Source organism: Notechis scutatus, chromosome 1, assembly GCF_049901735.1.
Source record: "Notechis scutatus isolate UNSWTSFEM ecotype Mainland chromosome 1, rNotScu1.2, whole genome shotgun sequence".
NCBI lineage: Eukaryota > Metazoa > Chordata > Lepidosauria > Squamata > Elapidae > Notechis > Notechis scutatus.
In genome coordinates, this window is record NC_142009.1 from 49,564,580 (window position 1) to 49,583,991 (window position 19,412).

General features: G+C 36.7%; 2 protein-coding genes across 4 annotated transcripts in view; one reads left to right on the forward strand and one right to left on the reverse strand.

The window, feature by feature from the left end:
- Nucleotides 1-19,412, reverse strand: part of NSL1 (NSL1 component of MIS12 kinetochore complex) — a 54,689-nt gene that overhangs the window by 15,934 nt on the left and 19,343 nt on the right. The gene's annotated exons all lie outside the window — the stretch shown is intronic.
- TATDN3 (TatD DNase domain containing 3) lies at nt 2-13,770 on the forward strand. Of its 3 annotated transcripts, none has more exons than XM_087963685.1 (10): nt 2-124; nt 1,022-1,054; nt 3,869-3,942; nt 5,125-5,209; nt 6,562-6,624; nt 7,442-7,551; nt 8,305-8,360; nt 10,364-10,476; nt 11,210-11,287; nt 13,619-13,770. In XM_087963685.1, exons 1-10 carry the CDS (start codon nt 74-76, stop codon nt 13,760-13,762), a joined length of 807 nt encoding a protein of 268 aa, XP_087819811.1. In that variant the 5' UTR covers nt 2-73; the 3' UTR covers nt 13,763-13,770. The 3 variants fall into 3 exon arrangements, with proteins under 3 accessions (XP_087819811.1, XP_026538693.2, XP_087819817.1); XM_026682908.2 differs by having other exon boundaries at nt 3-124; nt 11,207-11,287; XM_087963691.1 differs by lacking the exon at nt 1,022-1,054 and having other exon boundaries at nt 12-124; nt 11,207-11,287.

Consider the following 19,412-nt stretch of genomic DNA (forward strand, 5'->3'; position numbering starts at 1 on the left):
CCCCGACGGTGGAATCCAGAAATAGGTCCGGGTAGAAACTGCAACTGGGACAGCTGTAGTTCTGAGTGCCAGGATGGGAGCGGTGGATTGTCACTGCCATCTCGCGGCACCCGAATTTCAATGGGTAAGTGATTTTGGACGAAAGGAAAAAACCAAACCAAACCAAAATCCTTACTGAAAGCTCTTATTAAGTCACTCTAAACCTTTGCAAAGGAATTGCGAGCTTTCTTCATCTGAAAATATTGCTATTTTAAGGGTTAGGAAGGATTTAGGTTACTGTTTGATATGGCAATGTCTGCCCGAATTTGCCGTCTGACATTTATTTATTCTATTTCTATACCCGCGCATCTTAGTCACTGACTCTGGGCTGCTTACAGTTCAAAACGAAAATGATTGTTAAGTAAATCTGAAAATATATATATATGGTCCTGTCAGGGCGAGAATACACCAATAATTTCCCCAAAGATTGCAAGCATTTGTGGATCCTCTTGATTATACTATGGAGGCATATCTTCCTGGCTCCAATTTAGGGCTGATAAGGCTGCAGAAATCGGAATCACTTCTAAATGGATACAGTGAATACAGAAAGCAACAGAAGAAGAATCTATAAAAGTTTTAGCCAAACTATGCCAGCATATCTGGATAAAGACACATTAGTCAACAGATTGGAAGTGGGCAATCTACATTCCAATACCAAATAAAGGAGTTTACAGGTAGTTCTCGAATTATGACCGCAATTGAGCCCAAAATTTATGTTGCTAAATGAAACATTTGTTAAGTGAGTTTGCACAATTTTACTACTTTTCTTGGCACAGTTAAGTGAATCATTGCATTTGTTAAATAGTAACATGGTTAAGTGAATCTGGATTCCCCATTGACTTTACTTTTTAAAAAGAAGAAATATTAGGCTGTGTTACTCTTTATAGATGGAAAGAAAAGCATGCTGAATCCTGGCCATGGCAAATATGCTATGCTTAAACACACTGATCTGCCAGCATAATAACATTTTAACCTTTTTCAGGACATTGAAAGTGTATTGGAAGATGCCAAAAAGGTTTGTAATATTTTTCAATTGTTATTTTCCCTTTATCAAACTAGAAAGAATTATATCTGCATTTGGGTTTTGAAACTTAAGCAGATTTGAGCGTTGAATGTTACATATACTCAATTAGGTTGAAGTTCAAAATGCTGATTGGGTTTAGAGAGCCATGACATACAATTCATTTTAACCAGCCAGGTGACCTTGGGCCAGTCACTGTCCCTTGGCCCAATTTACCACCAAGGGTTGTTGTGGGAAAAATAGGAGGAGGAAGGAGCATTGCTGTCAGGATTCTGGCAGTTGCCCTAATTAAATCATAAGCCTCAAACCAAGCTTCAAAAAGTGCAAAGAATTTATTAGGAGTGGACATGTCAGCATGATCTGTATGAAGCCGATTCTGAGACACGTAATTCACTGTCACCCTTGACCCTGATTTCCCCCCATCCCTCTGAGTGTATCATAATTCATATTCTTTAACGAAACACGTTCATAGCCAAGAGTCATGAATCAGGTCCTCCAATTAGAGATTTGCCTGGCAGAAATTTTGGTAGCTTAGTTATAGTCTTTGCAATATAAAGAATGGAATGCACTTTCAGTTCTAAACTGCTGCATTACTCTTTCAAATCCCTTCCCCGTTTCTGTTCATGGCAACTCTAAAACAAGCATAGACATGTTTTTTTTTTTTTTAAACAAGTTTTATTAATTTTCAAAACACACAAGTCATCATTATCCATTACATATTTAAACCTTTTTCCATTATAAATTTAACAAGTCAGATGAACTATAATTCTGTTTTAAACCATCCATATAAACATACAAAAACCTCTTATCCAATTTCTTTATTTCTCTTTACTCTTATTCAATTTTATTATTATTATTTCATCTATTTCTTTCTGACTTAATTACCATTATTCTCATTCTATATTTCTGCAAGGTTTTATTAATTCTCCCCCCCAAAAAAAAAAACCATATATACACAACACACAAAACATAAAAAAATCTTTTGGAAAGTAACTTGGACCCAGGTATCTCTCTCTTCATGGACTTCAACTGTATTCATGCTCATCTTACATATCATTACTTATTTTATTTACCATTCTAAGTCTTCTATATTAACTTCTCCACATATTTCACTCTTCTTAATTCTATCTTAATTAATCATCTTAATTTGAGTCATTATATTTGTATATTTTGTCCATTCTTTATTGTACCTTTGTCTCATTCCTTATAAAAAAAAAGAAATTTCTCCTGAAATCACTAATCAGAGTATGATGCCTTTCTATCTCCCCACTAAATTAATCAAGTTAATCTTTAAAATACCACCCAATACCCAATCCGATTTTGCTTGGTACATTCTATCTGAATAATACATCCAGAATAATTAAATACATAGTTAAACAATAGATCTAAATATTAAAAACAAATACTATAATAAAAATTTTATAATAACATCAATACCATAACCTTATTACACTCTTTAATTAAAACTCAATATTCTAAACCTCCCTCATATTATTAAATTTTAAAACCAATCATTATTAACATTTCAACATTTTAATCTCTTATCAACTCTTAAGCCATTTAAGTTTTCTATTTCTAATACAATACTACAATATCATCTTATGTACCTTGCAAAATCTCTTTGAAGACATGTTTTATGAGTTGATATTTGGCTCCCCTCACTTCTTGAAGGTGACCTGTACAACACAAAAAGAAAAACAAATTGAGTGCAAGTATAGACCTTAGGGTTGCAAAATCCCCCCCCCCCTCCTCCTGGGCTTGGTTGGATTTTCTGCATGGAACCTTGCATGTATGCTGCCTTGAGATATATATGAAAAAAAGGGATAATTAAAAAAAATTGTATGAACCAAGCAGAACTCCACCCTTTGGTAAACATAGGTATGCATAATAGAATAAGCCTTAGTTTATGGCTCAGCCTATGGTACATAACCCAATTTGTGAATTATTTTAATAACTTATTATAATTAAGACTTCTGTAGTTCAGTGTAGTTCAGTGCAATGAGCCTGTGAAAGAAGACTGAATTCCTCTCATGCAGTCATTAAAAGATGTTCAATGTGCCATAGAAATGTATTTGATTGATTCATATATGTTTATTCATATGTGGTTTGCTCCCTCTGGTGCATACAGAATTCATATCTGAAAAAAGTTGGGCTGATTTGCAAAGTAACTCAGATGGGGCACAAATCTGAGTGCTAATATATTCAATGTAAAAATGAAGCCTGACGTAAGAGTGCTTTTGTTTGTTAAAATTGTAAGATACATAGATACTGAGACAAATTGCCTCAGGATACTTTCTTAAAAGTTGTAAAGTTATACTTTATATATCCCAAATGATATTGTCCAGGATGCAATAGTTTCCTGCCTTGGGTAGGGGGTTGGACTAGAAGACCTCCAGGGTTCCTTCCAGCCCTGTACTTCTATGATTCTATCCTGAGAACTCCCAAGTGTCAGAAGGCCTTTTTTGAAAGATGGAGTGCATAGGTTGAAACTATTGAAGCATGAGGAAAATGATCAAAATTGGATCTGGATCCCAACTTCTATGGTTTAAGGAATGTTTCTCCATCTCCTTTCCTTAATTAATTTCTTTTTAGCAGAATGAACCTGCAGGTTTTGAGACAGAATTGCCATAGAAATAATGTGAAATGCAGAACTTTCCTTTTGTAAACTTTCTGTACGCAGGTTACTTTAGACTCAAGTCATTGTACCATAATTTAACATTTAAATGTGGGAATAATATCTTTGGATAGATTTACTTTGGAAGAGTTTTGTGATTTACTGCTTTTAATCTAATTTATTTCCTGTTTCAGTCTGGTGTTTTGGCCCTGGTAGTAGTTGCTGAACATTCTGGAGATTTCACAAAAATTATTCAGCTTTCAGAAAGGTACTAATATTTCTAGTCTGTACTGAATGGGATGAAAATAGTTACCGTTTAGGATTTAAAGAATTAACCAGTTAGTTATATCCATTTAATGGGCTTTTGGAATGAAGATCTTCATTTCCATTTTTGTCGTGCTTTTTTTAGTTTCAAAATTAAATTGAGCTATGCTATTTTTCAATAAATATCTGTGTTCAGAAAAAAAGTTAAATATATATTGAATGTTTGGAGTATTTCTTCTGGAATATTACATTTACCCACAGTATTTTACAATTAAATTTTAACAACTGGATGTAATTTGATATAATGTGCAGGAGAACTTCCCAAGAATTCATTTAACACTGGGGACTAGCACTCAGTTCCATTGAGGGATAAATTGTTTTATTATGGTCCAGAAGGTGAAAGACAAGCCTATAAGTGGAGGGAGTGCAACCTCTTTTTATAGATTTATGTAAATTGCAATATACATTTAATTAATACTTGATTGGGATATGGCAATATCTGTTAATGAGATCAGAAAGTGGGACAATGAGAATTAATATGGTGGTTTTTTTTTGAGTTTTATGAAAGGATCTAAGCCTGTACATGTTAACAGGTTATCTTTTTCTAGACATTATCAAATGCTTGTGCTTTCCAGCTATCTCAGTATCTGAGTCAGCATCCATTTGTATTTTACAGCTTAGTAGGGTCTTCTGGTTGGTTAATCTGGCATCATACTTTTTCCTTCATCCATTATTCAATATATACTGTATGAAACTTGAGATACTTTAACTCAGTGGTGTGCTGGAATTGGCTTGCAAGAGCTACCTGTTAAATTTTCTGGAACTTTGTGTATTGTTGTTTGAAAGTAGAGTTGGGCCACTATGCCTAATGTGCCGATCGTCTGTTTTTCAGCTAGCAGTGAGGCACAGCAACAACAATGGAGCTAGTGGAGTCAATTCCTAAACATTTATCAGTACACTCCTGCCTAGATTGATATTCTTTTGCACAAAACAAGTAGAGTTGCAGTTGTTTTCGGATGGTACTCAGACAAGGAATGCATTGAAATTGTAAGAATTAGGAACAGAATAATTTATTTTATTTTAGTTATTTTATCTGAAATAAGTATTGATTTATTTGACATTAATTTTAGTGATTCAGTGTAATATGCACCTGACATGCCATGCCTTAACAAATACTTATGTCTAGGTATCCAGGATTTATTTTTCCATGCTTGGGCATCCATCCAGTTCAAAGTATTCCAGGTGGATGTGAACGCAGTGTTACTTTAAAGGTGACATAAAATAAAATTACAACTTTAAGTTCTATACATTATTAAGTCTATACTGTGTCTTGATTTGTTAGATATTTTTAAGTCTTTATAAAAACTGTAGTCAGTTATTCAATCTTTTAAGTAAAGAATAAAGTTCAGTGAGTAAAAACTTGCCTAAGATCACAGAATAAATCCATTTGAGAATAGGGGCAACTTATTAAAAATCATCAACATTTCTAAAATCAGTTTGGTTTAATTAAGTCATTATATCAGTGACATGGATGGCATAAAAGTCTAATAAATAAAGTAAGTAAAATCTAAATACTAGACAAAAAGAAATTCCCTTATATGGATATATGAATAAGGCATGTATTCATAGCTACCATCACAAAAGACTAAATATCAGTTTTCCGGCAGTTACCCCAAATAAATCATGAGTCTCGAGCTAAACTTCCAAAACTTCAAAAGGATTTATTGGGAGTTAAAATATCCGGCACTGCCTGGGTGTAGCTGACTCTGAGACACATAATCATTGTCATTCTCCAATGAGACACATCCATAGCCAAGAGTCATTAATCATGTTCTCCAGTTAGATATTTGCGTGGCAGAAACTTCAGTCACCTAGTTACTATCTTTGAAAAACTATTTATGGAATGCACTTTCGATTTCCAAGCTGCCACACTGCTCTTTCAAACCCCTTTTCCCCCTCCCTTTCTGTTGACAACTCTAAAAAGACCATAGAAATATTTTATGAGTTGACACTAAACACATAAATAAGAAAATATCTGCAGTAAATACATACATAAAAACATACCAGTAAAATGCCTCTTACTTCTTATGAGAGGAGTTTGCCTATTACAGTCTTGTTGAAAATATTTATTAATGAAAGTTTAGAATTTCAAGATTAAAAGTACAGTTCTAAGACTTTTGTAGAAACAATAGGGCACCATCTTCTATCAATATTTGTATAAGGAGAACAAAGGAAGAAGCAATGTTTTCCATCAGAAGTAAAGTATGAGTACTAAGACACATGGCTTGGTATTTAGACAGGAGTGTCCTATAGTGTGCCAGGAAGAAATCTTTGTGAGCTTGGCTGATTTTGGTTCCATGCACAACACAAAGTTTTAATGTAGATTAAGGTATTCAATATAGCAGTGCTTTCAACCTTTAAGACTTCTGTTTTTTAACTATGTTTTTATATTACTGATGTTTTTATTTTAAACTGCTCACTTACGTGAGATGGCCAGTGTAGAAATTTGATAGATAAATGAATAAATAGAAGAGAAATCAATAGAAACATGAAACTAAATGAGCAGAAGCAAATATGTACATTTACTTTAATATTCATTTCATATTGTAAAATCTTTTTGCAGGATGTAGAAGAAGCATTCCCACTCATTGAGCTGTATCAGGATCGTTTGCTGGCCATTGGGGAGGCAAGTAGAATCATCACAACATTTTTATTAGGTCTTTTTCATATATAATTTTTCCTCTGACAAAAGCAGTGTATATCACTTAGAATTAAGCCTTAAAGAGTTGAACGAAATTTGTATCTTGATAAAAGTTTTCAGGACACAATACTGCAATCCAACCTGTGGTGTTTACACATTACACTGCTTTAGATTTAATTTTTGCAGTACATTTATCTGGAATTAAATCTTACTGACTAAAATGGGCTTATAGTATATGTAAGTGGACTCACACAGAACTGTACAGATAGAACGGAAGGTAATATATCAATGTACAGTATGTCATGACAAAAAACATCCCTATATATTTCCTGTGTTGGGTGTGTTTTGGAATTTGCAATTGCTGAAATATTTATATCTGTGAAAATACATACATATTTATATATTTTGAACAGTACAAATATAGAATCATTTAAAATAAATAAAACGTATGTTACATCCCATTTACATATCTATGTAGTTGTCATAAATGGCAATACGTATGGATTGCATAGTATTTGCAATATATCTAGGAAATATTTTCCATGTAAGATTTTTTTTCCATGTTGAAAATTATCTTTAAACCACAAGCATGTTTTTGTTGCTTTTGTTCTCATGGAATAGTCATATTTTTTGTGGCAAGCTTCATAAACTATTTACATTCTTGAATAAATGATTAAAGATTGCAAGTGTTTAATAAATAATAATAATTTAATAGATGTAGATCCTTCTCTTTCTCCAGGAGCACAACATTTCCTTCCTTTTTTTCTCACAATCATAACTCATCTTGGCTTTTTTTCCAAAGATTGGTTTGGATTTTACTCCCAGAATTGCCAGCAGTGATGAACAGAAGGAAGGGCAACGTCAAGTCTTGATGAAACAAATTCAACTGGCAAAACAACTTGATTTACCTTTGTAGGTCCTTGTTGCAAAAATATAGCTATTTTTACAATTTATAGAATTAGAGACTCTTTGTGATACTTAGTTTATTTAAATGAACTTATTTTTCTAAAAATCTGATTGCATTTTGCATAGATCCTGTGGTTATTCATATACTGTAATTATAATGCAACATATTGCATTATTGTATAATAGTTATTTAGTTATTTCAAATGTTTCTAAACATTTTATTATTCTGTTTCATACCCTCCAATTTTGTATAATCAACAATTTAGCAAAACATCATATGTAGATTTTAGAAAACCTCAGGGTGGGAATGATGTTCCATTAGGGAAGTGCCGCAGAAGAGAAGGTGCATGCATGTTACATGGCATTGGTTCATGGAAGGGACTCTAAGCACACCCTTCCTTGTTGCTATGAGGAGTAGTTAGAGAATTCTACATTTAACAATGAGTGAGCTGACTATGGCACCCATTTCATATGGCACCCATGTGAAATGGGTGGCTGTACAAACAAATAAGATGATAGAGAACAGACTCATTTCCAAATGCTTTTTTTAATATTGCGATATTTATTATAACTTTACTATAATAATTACCCTATACTTAAGTCTGAATACAAATTAACAGTAAATTAAAATATCTACCTAAACCCAAAAGCCTAGACATGCTGCAATCTGTCATATATAGCTGGTTTATCTGACCCTGAAAATCATGCTAGTTTTGCCAACATCTCATGCTGAGTTTTTGTTCTTTCTATTTATTCTAGAAATGTCCATTCCCGCTCAGCTGGAAGGCCAACGATTAACCTCCTAAAGGAACAAGGTATCATTTACTTTATTTAACAATTTAAGTTTGTTTAGCTTTCTTGTTAAAATATGTGTGCCCCTGATATGGGGTCTCATCTCCATGGGAGTCTAAGTCAACTTTTCTTCTTTAGATGTTATATCAGATATGTAAAGATATGTAGTTGCTTACTCATCTGCTTTCACTGCAATTTTCAAAAGCATGCTTTATTATTGGAAGAAGCACAGACATTTGAAAATCTGGGGCAGTTATATTTTAGCAAGATTTGAGTATTGGCAGGAAGATCCCCAAATCTTGTGACATTTGCCACATTTTGAAATAAATGTGTTTATTTAGGGGCTAGTTTGCCACATTTTGCAAGTGCATTTGCATTTTCCATAAATCATGTAGTATATCAGGGATGTCAAACTGGCGGCCCATGGACCAGATATGTCACATGTAGGCCATGCTCACCCCAGCTCCGCTAAGGGGAAAAACATCATGAAACGTCACGTGACGGCAACATGATGCGGCGAGTTTGACACCTGTGTACATTATGCAGACTAAAGTGCTGGAGGGCTATAACATCACGGAGCCCAAAGTCTAAAATTTCCTAACTACTCTAATGAATATAATATTTATTCTAAAATTAAACAGCACTTCAATAGGATCATACGATATAAAGTTTTTTTTGCAAATGGATTCCCCAAATTGAATGCATATTTATTTTTGCCTTTGTGTGATTTTTGCAAACAATTCCTAGACTGTTAGAAACAACCACATTCTTGAATCACATCAACAACAGGATAGGAAGCTGTGTGTCTGAATTTCTAGTTTTAGTAGCACATCCTTCTGTAAGGAATTTAACAATAATTCCTGCCTTTGGATTATTGTCAGACAAGTTAAGCAATCATGCAGAAAAATATAGTATGAATATACGAACAGGGAATACAAATAATCTCACTCTACAAAAGGGCATTAAGCTGTCTCTGTTGCATAATATGGGTTTTGATATACACCAACTTTCTTTGTGTATATTTGGCTGCTTATGTTTATTTTATTTATTTTTATTTATTTATTTATTTGATTTGTCAATTGTTTACAAGATAATAAGTACAAGTGTATACATAGTTGTGAATATATGAAATGGGTACATATAAGAAAAATAAAAGAATAAGAGAAACAATAGGACAGGGACGGTAGGCACGATGGTGCGCTTATGCACGCCCCCTACAGACCTCTTAGGAAAGGGGTGAGGTCAATAGTAGACAGTCTAAGGTTAAAGTTTTTGGGGTTTGGGGAAGAGACTACAGAGTCGGGTAGAGTATTCCAGACATTGACCACTCTATTGCTGAAGTCGTATTTCCTGCAATCAAGTTTGGTGCGGTTTACTTTGAGTTTGTATCTGTTGTGTGCTCTTGTGTTGTTATGGTTAAAGCTGAAGTATTCATTGACAGGTAGGACATTGCAATGTATGATTTTATATACCATGCTTAAGTCGGACCGAAGACGGCGTAATTCGAGGTTTTCTAGTTTTAGAATTTCGAGTCTGGTGGCATAAGGTATTCTACAACGGGTAGAAGAGTGGAGAACTCTTCTTGTGAAATACTTCTGGACTTTCTCAATTGTGTTAATATCACATACGTGATAAGGATTCCAGACTGATGAACTGTATTCGAGTATTGGTCTAGCAAATGTTTTGTATGCTCTGGTTAGTAGTGAGATATTACCAGAGAAAAAGCAACGTAGGATTAGGTTAACAACTCTTAATGCCTTTTGGCTATGTAGTTGCAGTGGGCTCTAGCACTTAGATCATTAGAGGTGAGTATTCCCAGGTCCTTTACAGAGCTTGGGTCATCAACAAGATCTTGACTATTCAGCTTGTATTTTATTTTCTGATTTTTTTTTACCAATATGTAAGACAGAGCATTAGGTTCTGACAGAGCATGTTAGGTTCTGACATATATAATCTTTATTATTTATTTACTATATATTTATTATAATCTACTGGTAATGTGACTTCTTTCCTGTGGTATTCTCAGGTGCTGAGAAAGTGTTGCTACATGCATTTGATGGCAAACCATCGGTAGCAATGGAAGGAGTGAAGGCTGGATATTTTTTCTCTATCCCTCCTTCAATTGCAAGGAGTGAACAGGTAAGGATCAAGGAGCAAAGTCTTGAACAAAAGTTCTTCATTCATGGCATTGTGTAATACAAATCTAATTATATATAAGTATATAAGCATATTTCTAAACATAGTCCAGGACAGGTAAAAAAGGTCTAAATCAATCTTGATTCCGGGCAATTACCTAAGCAAGTCCCTAGTTTTTTGGCAACAGTTTTGGAAGTAACTTGCCATTTCTTTCTTCCTAGAGGTGTGAGAGAGTGACTGGGCCAAATTATCCAGTTAGCCCCATCTCAGAGGTGGGATTAGAACTCATGGTCTGGTCTCTAGCCTGATGTCTTTTACATTTACAGTACAACAAATTAATTGTCAGTTATTAATCAACTGAAGGATTCAGTTCAGTGAAATAGTACAGGTTCTCCTGCTTGAGTGGGGGTGGACGGGTGGACTAGAAGATCTACAAGGCCCCTTCCAGCTCATTCATTCCTTCTATTCTATTCATTGCTTAAAAAAAGAAGCAAGGTTTCTCAATGGATCTTGGAGTTTATCAATTTTTAAAAATTTGACTATACTGAAATAGGAAATAAAAATTGTTTGGACTGTATACATATATAAAGACTAAGAATTCAGTTTCTGGCAAGATGCATATTTCAGTTGTTTATGTGGGGATTATCAACTGATTAATAGTCTTTTGTTCAAAAGTTTGCCTTTTCAGCTTAAAAGCTGTAGATGTTAATTCCTTTCTGTGACTTCCTTTAAGAAGCAGAAACTTGTGAAACAGCTACCTCTAGAAAGCATTTGCTTGGAAACTGACTCACCTGCCCTAGGTCCTGAGAAACAGGTGAGGACCCATCAGTGATTCTATCTTGTCAAGTTCAGCAATAACACACACAGTGTAACAGTAGAATTTATTTTATCAGTTAAAGTCTGTTAAAATGACAGACTAAATCAGGGGTCGCCAACCTTTTGGAGCACAGGGGCCACTAAACTCGTAATTTTAAATCCCAGGGACCACTAACCGGTTCTGTGGGCATGGCCTAATTTGTGGGTGTGGCTTGATGGTCATGTGACTGGCTGGGCATGGCTTGTATGTAAATATTATAAATATTTATGTAAATATTGATTTTTTTAATAAAAAAGAGCAACTTTTACCCAAAATCAGGCAAAGCAGGCAGGCAGATTGAGTTGCTCACAGAATCACAGATTCATTCAGAGATCTATCTATCTGCCTTCGGCTAGCTCGGTCTATCACATAAAATTGGCTTGCAAGTAAACTCACAAAATTAACTCACAACACACCATGTATGTAAATATTGAATTTTTTTATAAAAAAAGAGCAACTTTTATTTAAAATCAGGTAAAGCAGGCAGGCAGATTGAGTTGCTCACAGAATCATTCCGTGATCTATCTATCTGCCATCGGCTACCTGAGCCTGTCACATAAAATTTGCTTGCCATGAGTTTGCACTGAATAATAGAACCTTCAGTCCTAAGGGAGGTTCGGCTGTGCTTGAAAGCAGAACCCAAGATCTAAAGACTAGCTAGAAAGCAAGAAATCCAACCATTTCCTACTTCCTAGCTAATCTAAATCTCCCGGCACAGCAGAACAGCTGATAGTTGGAAAAAGGAAAAATAGCAAATTTGCAGGCAAGTTTGCTGGGTAAGGAGTGAGTGGGTGGGAAGGGTTCCCGCAGGCCATGTGGGCGGCTCAGCCTTGTGTTTCTGCGCAGCCTGGATTAATTGCTTTGGGGAGGTGGTGACATTTCTCTGTGGCCCACCAAAATTTTCTTGGGGCCCACCAGTGGGCCGTGGCCAAGCAGTTGGCGACCACTGCACTAAATGACTGTTAAAAAGACTCCTAAGTGTAAAGAAAGGGGGAGGTTATTTCACTGAAATAAACTGCAGATGTTGTTTGTCCAAAACTGGTGGACCTTGAGAGTGCCACCTAGTAGGCAATATGGAAAATGTTTCTAGGTTGTGATATTGTCTGCACATCTCAAATACTAAGGCTATACCTATGTTACTCTGTTACTTGTGTTTGTATCTGGCATACATCCAGATAATTTGTACTTGTTCGCAACTGTGAACATTGTGTTAGTGGTGCGCCTGTTGTGCTTGGCACATTTGCTCAGAAGTAGCAGACAATTGCAACTTAGTTTTTCCACCCCATGTCTTAAGGGAGGTAGATAAGAAGGAACCAAGTCATCTGAACCAGACAAAAGAAATTGAGCCTGAGCATGTGGGGAAGCCCCCAGATCTCATCAATAGCAATAACCAGACTTATAAATTAACAAGGCAAGAGTAGCTGATAGTCTTTCAATCAGCAAAGCAAAACAAGCAAGGACGTGGGAGATAAAAGGAGTCCTGAAGCCTTCCTACTCTTTGAGTCATTTTTTGATCCAGACTTGGCAGCTTCTGTCTCAAGAACCAGTTGTGCCTTAGTGTTTGGTTGAAAGTGGCTTGAGGGTACAGAAGCTGTTTCTAGGGCTTTGAGTGTGTGACTGAGTGATCATAAGTCATACCTGGAAGCACATGTAACACCATGATTACTGTCTGTTGCCACCTTAGCATTTGCCAAAAAGATGACTTTGTCACTGATGGGGGTTCTTTGGACAATCTGATCTAAGTCCTTGTAGAAAGTTTCCTTTCTTCTCCTGGACTTGTGAGAGTTGGTGCATAGGTGCTGACAATGGTGGGTGATATACAAGGACTTGCTGAGAAAATACCAGAATTTCATAATCTGGTCATTTATTCCAACTAGCCAGATGTTGTTGTAGGGAAGACAATGTTTAAGGTTAGGGTTAGGATTTCTAATGTCGTCCCTCATGCGAGGGTGGGTAATGCTATTCTAGAAGGGCTGCCCAGTCACCCTGGATGCTGCTGGACATCTCTACTGTCTTGGTTACAGAAACAAATTATCTAAGAACCGGTCCAAGAGCCATTCATGTGCAGATTTATGACAGCAACTATCAGTGATATCTACCTGTTCCTTCATCATGCCTGCATTACTGCAGGACTCAATGAATTAGGTTTGGACTGAGATTTGCAGATGAGTTGTAAATGAAAAATAATTGCCCAATAGGAACCTGTTATATAATTTTATAAATGTCTATAAACTTTGTAATTTTATCATTTTTTAAAATAAATTTTATAATCTTATAATTGCATTTCAGGTGAGAAATGAGCCAAAGAATATCTTCATTGCTGCAGAATACATTGCTAAAATAAAAGGGATTTCAGTGGAAGATGTTTTACATGTAACAACGCAGAATTCACTGAAGGTCTTTCCTAAACTGAAAAACTTCCTCAGGATCTAGATGATGTTCTATAGCAGGCTTGTCCAACCCGCGGCCCATGGGCCGCATGCGGCCCAGGTCGCCTCATAATGCGACCCAACGCCCACCCCAACCTTCATGAAAGATCCAGCAAGGAGGAGGAGGAGGAGGAGAGGCAGGCACGAGGCAGGGCAAGGCGAGCAACAGAAAAGGCGGGCAGCCGCAGCCCAAAAGTCCCGCCCGCCACCTCCTGCTGTTGCCGCCGCCGCCGCCACCACTGCTGCATTTGCAGGAGGAGAGGTAGGCGCAAGGCGGGCGAGCTTTTTCCCCCTCCCCCACCCCACAAAATTTGGCCGGAAAATAAAAAATAAAAAATAAATAATTTTTAATAAATAATAAATAATTATTTTATTTTATTTTATTATTTTATTAATTTAATTTAATTTAATTAATTATTTAATTTAATTATGTGCGGCCCAAACAAATTTTCATCTTCTAATGTGGCCCAGGGAAGGTGAAAGGTTGGACACCCCTGTTCTATAGTATCTGATATTAATTCAGATTATTTAAATATATGTAATCACATAAAATGTATAATATTAAAATATCTAACAGAAGAGCATATGTGTGGCTCAAGAGTTGAACTCTGGAGTCCTGGATGCTATCTAAGCTTCGTTGTTTGCTTGCAGATGTTTTATTACCCAATCAGGTAACATCATCAGTACAAGTGAGTGTGGCTTGCTCCCTGTTTATACATAGCAGGTTGCCCTGAGGGCATGATGGCTTAGCGGTTAAAGATGCTGAGCTTATTAGCTGGAAAGCTGACCGCCTGGGTTCAAGACCCAAGTGCTGTGCGATAGGCTGAGCTTCCTTTACTTTTCCCAGCTCCCTTTTCTGTTTTCCCCAGAAAACATGCAAATGCAAGTAGAGAAATAGGTACCACTTCTGTGGAAAGGTAACAGCATTCCATGTGCCATGGCGTATACTCATGCAGGCCACATGACCACAGAAATGTCTTCGATAATGCTGCCTCCCATGGCTAAGAACCAAAAATCAGCATCACCCCGCCAAGAGCCGCAAACGACTGGACAGGGAAAACCTTTACCTTTAGATTGTCCTGCCAATGTTGTTGGGGATGTGGTTTTATCCTTGGTAGTTCCTTGATTAGGATATTGTTTTCTGCTTGTGTGCCTGGTGCTAATTCCTGCTTATCTGGATGTTGGCTGCAAGAGAGGGTGTTTTCTGCTCTTTTTTGTTTTCTCCTTAGCTTTTTATTTTGTGTAAATGTGATTTATCTCTGTGTCTTGGGATTCTTCCAGGAATTTTTGGGGATCCAGTTTGGTCTAGGATGCTCAGTTTCCCACTTGAAACTATGGTTGAGTCTGTACATGTGTTGTCAATTTCAATACACATCAATATATGTTGGTATATACAGGTGAAACTCAAAAAATTAGAATATCGTGCAAAAGTTAATTTATTTCAGTAATGCAACTTAAAAGGTGAAACTAATATATGAGATAGACTCATTACATGCAAAACAAGATAGTTCAAGCCGTGATTTGTCATAATTGTGATGATTATGGCTTACAGCTCATGAAAACCCCCAATCCACAATCTCAGAAAATTAGAATATTACATGCAATCAATAAAACAAGGATTGTACATAGAACATTATCGGACCTCTGAAAAGTATAAGCATGCATATGTACTCAGTACTTGGTTTGGGCCCCTTTTGTAGCAATTACTGCCTCAATACGGCGTGGCATGGAAGCTATTAGCCTGTGGCACTGCTGAGGTGTTATGAAAGACCAGGATGCTTCAATAGTGGCCTTCAGCTCTTCTGCATTGTTCGGTCTCATGTCACTCATCCTTCTCTTGGCAATGCCCCATAGATTCTCTATGGGGTTCGGGTCAGGGAAGTTTGCTGGCCAATCAAGCACAGTAATCCCACGGTCATTGAACCAGATTTTGGTGCTTTTGACAGTGTGGGCAGGTGCCAAGTCCTGCTGGAAAATGAAGTCAGCATCCCCATAAAGCTCATCTGCGGAAGGAAGCATGAAGTGCTCCAAAATCTGCTGGTAGACGGCTGCATTGACCCAGGACTTAATGAAGCGCAGTGGACCAACACCAGCAGATGACATGGCTCCCCAAATCAACATAGACTGTGGAAACTTCACACTGGACTTCAAGCATCTTGTAGTGTGTGCCTCTCCATTCTTCCTCCAGACTCTGGGTCCTTGGTTTCCAAATGAGATGCAAAAGTTGCTTTCATCAGAAAAGAGGACTTTGGACTACTGAGTAACAGACAAGTTCTGTTTTTCTTTAGCCCAGGTAAGACACTTCTGACGTTCGTTGTTCAGGAGCGGCTTGACAAGAGGAATACAACGGTTGAAGCCCATGTCCAGGATCCGTCTGTGTGTGGTGGCTCTTGATGCACTGACTCCAGCCTCAGTCCACTCCTTGTGAAAGTCCCCAACACTTTTGAATGGCCTTTTCCTGACAATCCTGTCTAGGCTGCGGTCATCCCTGCTGCTTGTGCACCTTTTTCTTCCACACTTTCCCCTTCCACATAACTTTCTATTAATGTGCTTTGATACAGCACTTTGCGAACATCCAACTTCTTTTGCAATTACCTTTTGAGGCTTTCCCTCCTTATGGAGGGTGTCAATGATGGTTTTTTGCACAACTGTCAGGTCAGCAGTCTTTCCCATGATTGTGCTTCCTACTGAATCAGACCGAGAGACCATTTAAGGGCTCAGGAACTCTTTGCAGGTGTTATGGCTTAATTAGCTGATTAGAGTGGGACACTTTGAGCCTAGAATATTGAATCTTTTCACAATATTCTAATTTTCTGAGATTGTGGATTTGGGGTTTTCATGAGCTGTAAGCCATAATCATCTCAATTATGACACATCACAGCTTAAACTATCTTGCTTTGCATGTAATGAGTCTATCTCATATATTAGGTTCACCTTTTAGGTTGCATTACTGAAATAAATGAACTTTTGCACGATATTCTAATTTTTCGAGTTTCACCTGTGGAAGATGCATAATTATCAGTGAGACTTAGTAGTTCACCAGTATATATGTGGGAAAAATTGTTGATAGCCTCCCACTGCCATGTTATTAGACCCAAGACTAGGAGATGTTGCTTTTTATTGCATGTTTTATGGAATAGCCTTGTACAGGAGCTTCAGGTTGCTCTGATTATACATTACAGTACTGCTTTCCTGAAAGTTGTCACAATGGAGCACTTCTGAAGCACTTTTAATCAACACAGTGTCACTGTAGCTGTTAATTGTCATTTGAGTGTTCCTTCAGAGTACTCTTACATGTTCTATAAAAATCTGATAAACAACAATACTCATGCATCTGACTACATTCAATGTACAAAATATTTTAAGAAGCACTAGTGCTTAAGGGAAAACCAAACAAAACACAGGTTGTCTTTGTATGACAGACCCAGCTCAGGTGCCCTTCCTTTCATGCCCAATCATGTTTCAGAATACAGATAATCTTTGTACCAGTCATAGTTTGAGAAATTTTGTGCTGAAATGAGGTTTTGTGACATGTTAAAAGCAGAAATGATTAAGATTGATCTGTGATGCCACAGCAGCCAAGGCTCTGAGTGCAGAGCTACACATAAACAGTACTTTGGTTTGTGATCCAATGCAGATAAAGCATGGAAACAATATCTTACATAAATAGAAACCTACCAGTTATTCAGACAACAGCATTTTCTTTCTATAAGGAATATTGTTAGTGTTCATACACTCATTTCTAGCCAAAAGCATCAATAATATAGAAATCTAAATATTTAGAGGCATGTATTGAACATATGTGGTTCCATGTTTTCTTGTCTCATTTTTAACAAGCCTTTATTGTAGTTTCAAAGAGCTTTTAAGGTTTTGAGGTTCAGTAAGGTTTTTGCTTATTTTGGTTGGATCTATGGACTCTCATTTTAAAAGCACAATAATAATCTGGTGGCTATTAGAAGTGAAGAATGTTTGTATTTCTCCTATTAAGATGTTCTTGGCTTAAGTTTTGTGCTCTTAATCAGGGCACATGCCTTTTGTTTCTCTGCATTCCAAGAAATAATATTCATGGAGATAAAATGTTTTGAGAATGACTGCCTCACATGGCATTTTCTTGAACTCGGAGCTATCTTGTTGTCAGGGATTTCTTTTTTACCTTGCTTAAACTATGGGCCAACAGTGGGGGTTATGTTTTCACAGAACCTAAACCTCCCTGGCATAATAACCATTCCCTTTCTCCAGGGAACTGTAGTTCTGAAAGGAGACTACATGGAAGATACCTTTCAGCAGAACATTCACCAAATTTGTATCTTAATGTGCAATCCTAATTGTGGCTCTAGGCTTCAGATACCACAGATGTAAATTATGTCCCTCCATATTTTTATCTTCATTTATCCCTGGAGATGGATCAGTATTTTAAGATCACTTTCAGCTTCCGGAAGAGAGAAAGCACTTGAAGGTAAGATGTAAGAAATAATGACTGTGCCAGTATCTAAGGTTTAAAAAAAAAGCTAGGCTTTCAGTAACCAGTCTCAAATCATTTCATTAAGACTGATATACAAGATGTAGTGGTAAGCATTTAGTGGAATTTATCTGAGAGGCTGGAAACATTGCTATCACAATATCAGAACAGTTTTTAAATAAACAGAATGAACTTTATCTTCAAAGGGCTATTTTTGGCTTGAAAGGAATGAGATTCCTGTCCAGAAAAGTCTTTGAACTTGTTTCAATGAAGTTCAAAAGTTTTTCTCATGGTTAAATGGGTGCATATACCTCTAAAAAAATACAAGTGTATTTTTTACATTACACTGAAATGCATATTATCGAATACTAGCTGTGGTCAGCAAGAACAGAGTAAGCTCAAATAATGTAGGTTTTTGAAAAAATGACATGAGCTGGGTTGCAAACATTGGGAGAACGGAAATCAGGAAATGGTGCTTTACTCTGCCTCTCTAGCCTGTCTTGTTTTTGCCACAAGAATGGGCAAGCCTATAAGTGGAATGCAAGGTCTGAAGTTGCTCCTCACAGAAACCCTCTGAGTTTTCGCACCAACCATGGACCCTACTTTGCAGTTTGAGTTAGCACCCTGATAATTTCTGCTGTCATAGATGTACCTACTGGGGATGGGGTAGGGGGAGCTTCCTGTGTGTTTATCCCCCATAACTGAGGTTTGAGACACCAGTGCTACCTTCCACCTGATGGACAAATCTGAACTTGTTGTTTAAACTGCTCCTGCCCTCTGCTTGTGGCAGCTAGACTTTAAACTAACTTAAGACAGACACAAGTCTTAGCAAGTTTGCAAACTACTCAGGACTGAAGGCTACGATGTCCCCCCATTGGACAATTTTCCTCTTTTTCTACCAAAAAACCTGTGACCTTCTTGCTGGCAGGTCTTAGTGTATATACATACTTTTGTGTGAAACACACACACGCATGCACACACTGATCTAATGAAGTAAAATAAAATTCATACAGACTAAGTTATATACAAGCACAACAACCAGTTTCAAAATTAAAATAAAATCTTAGTAGCTATTTTGCATTCTGATGACTTTTATACCTTTCATCAGCGCTAAAAAAGCACAATACCCAAGAACTTTATGCAGCATAGAAAAGAATAAAACTTAGTAGAAATGTGTTTTTTTAAAAAATGATAC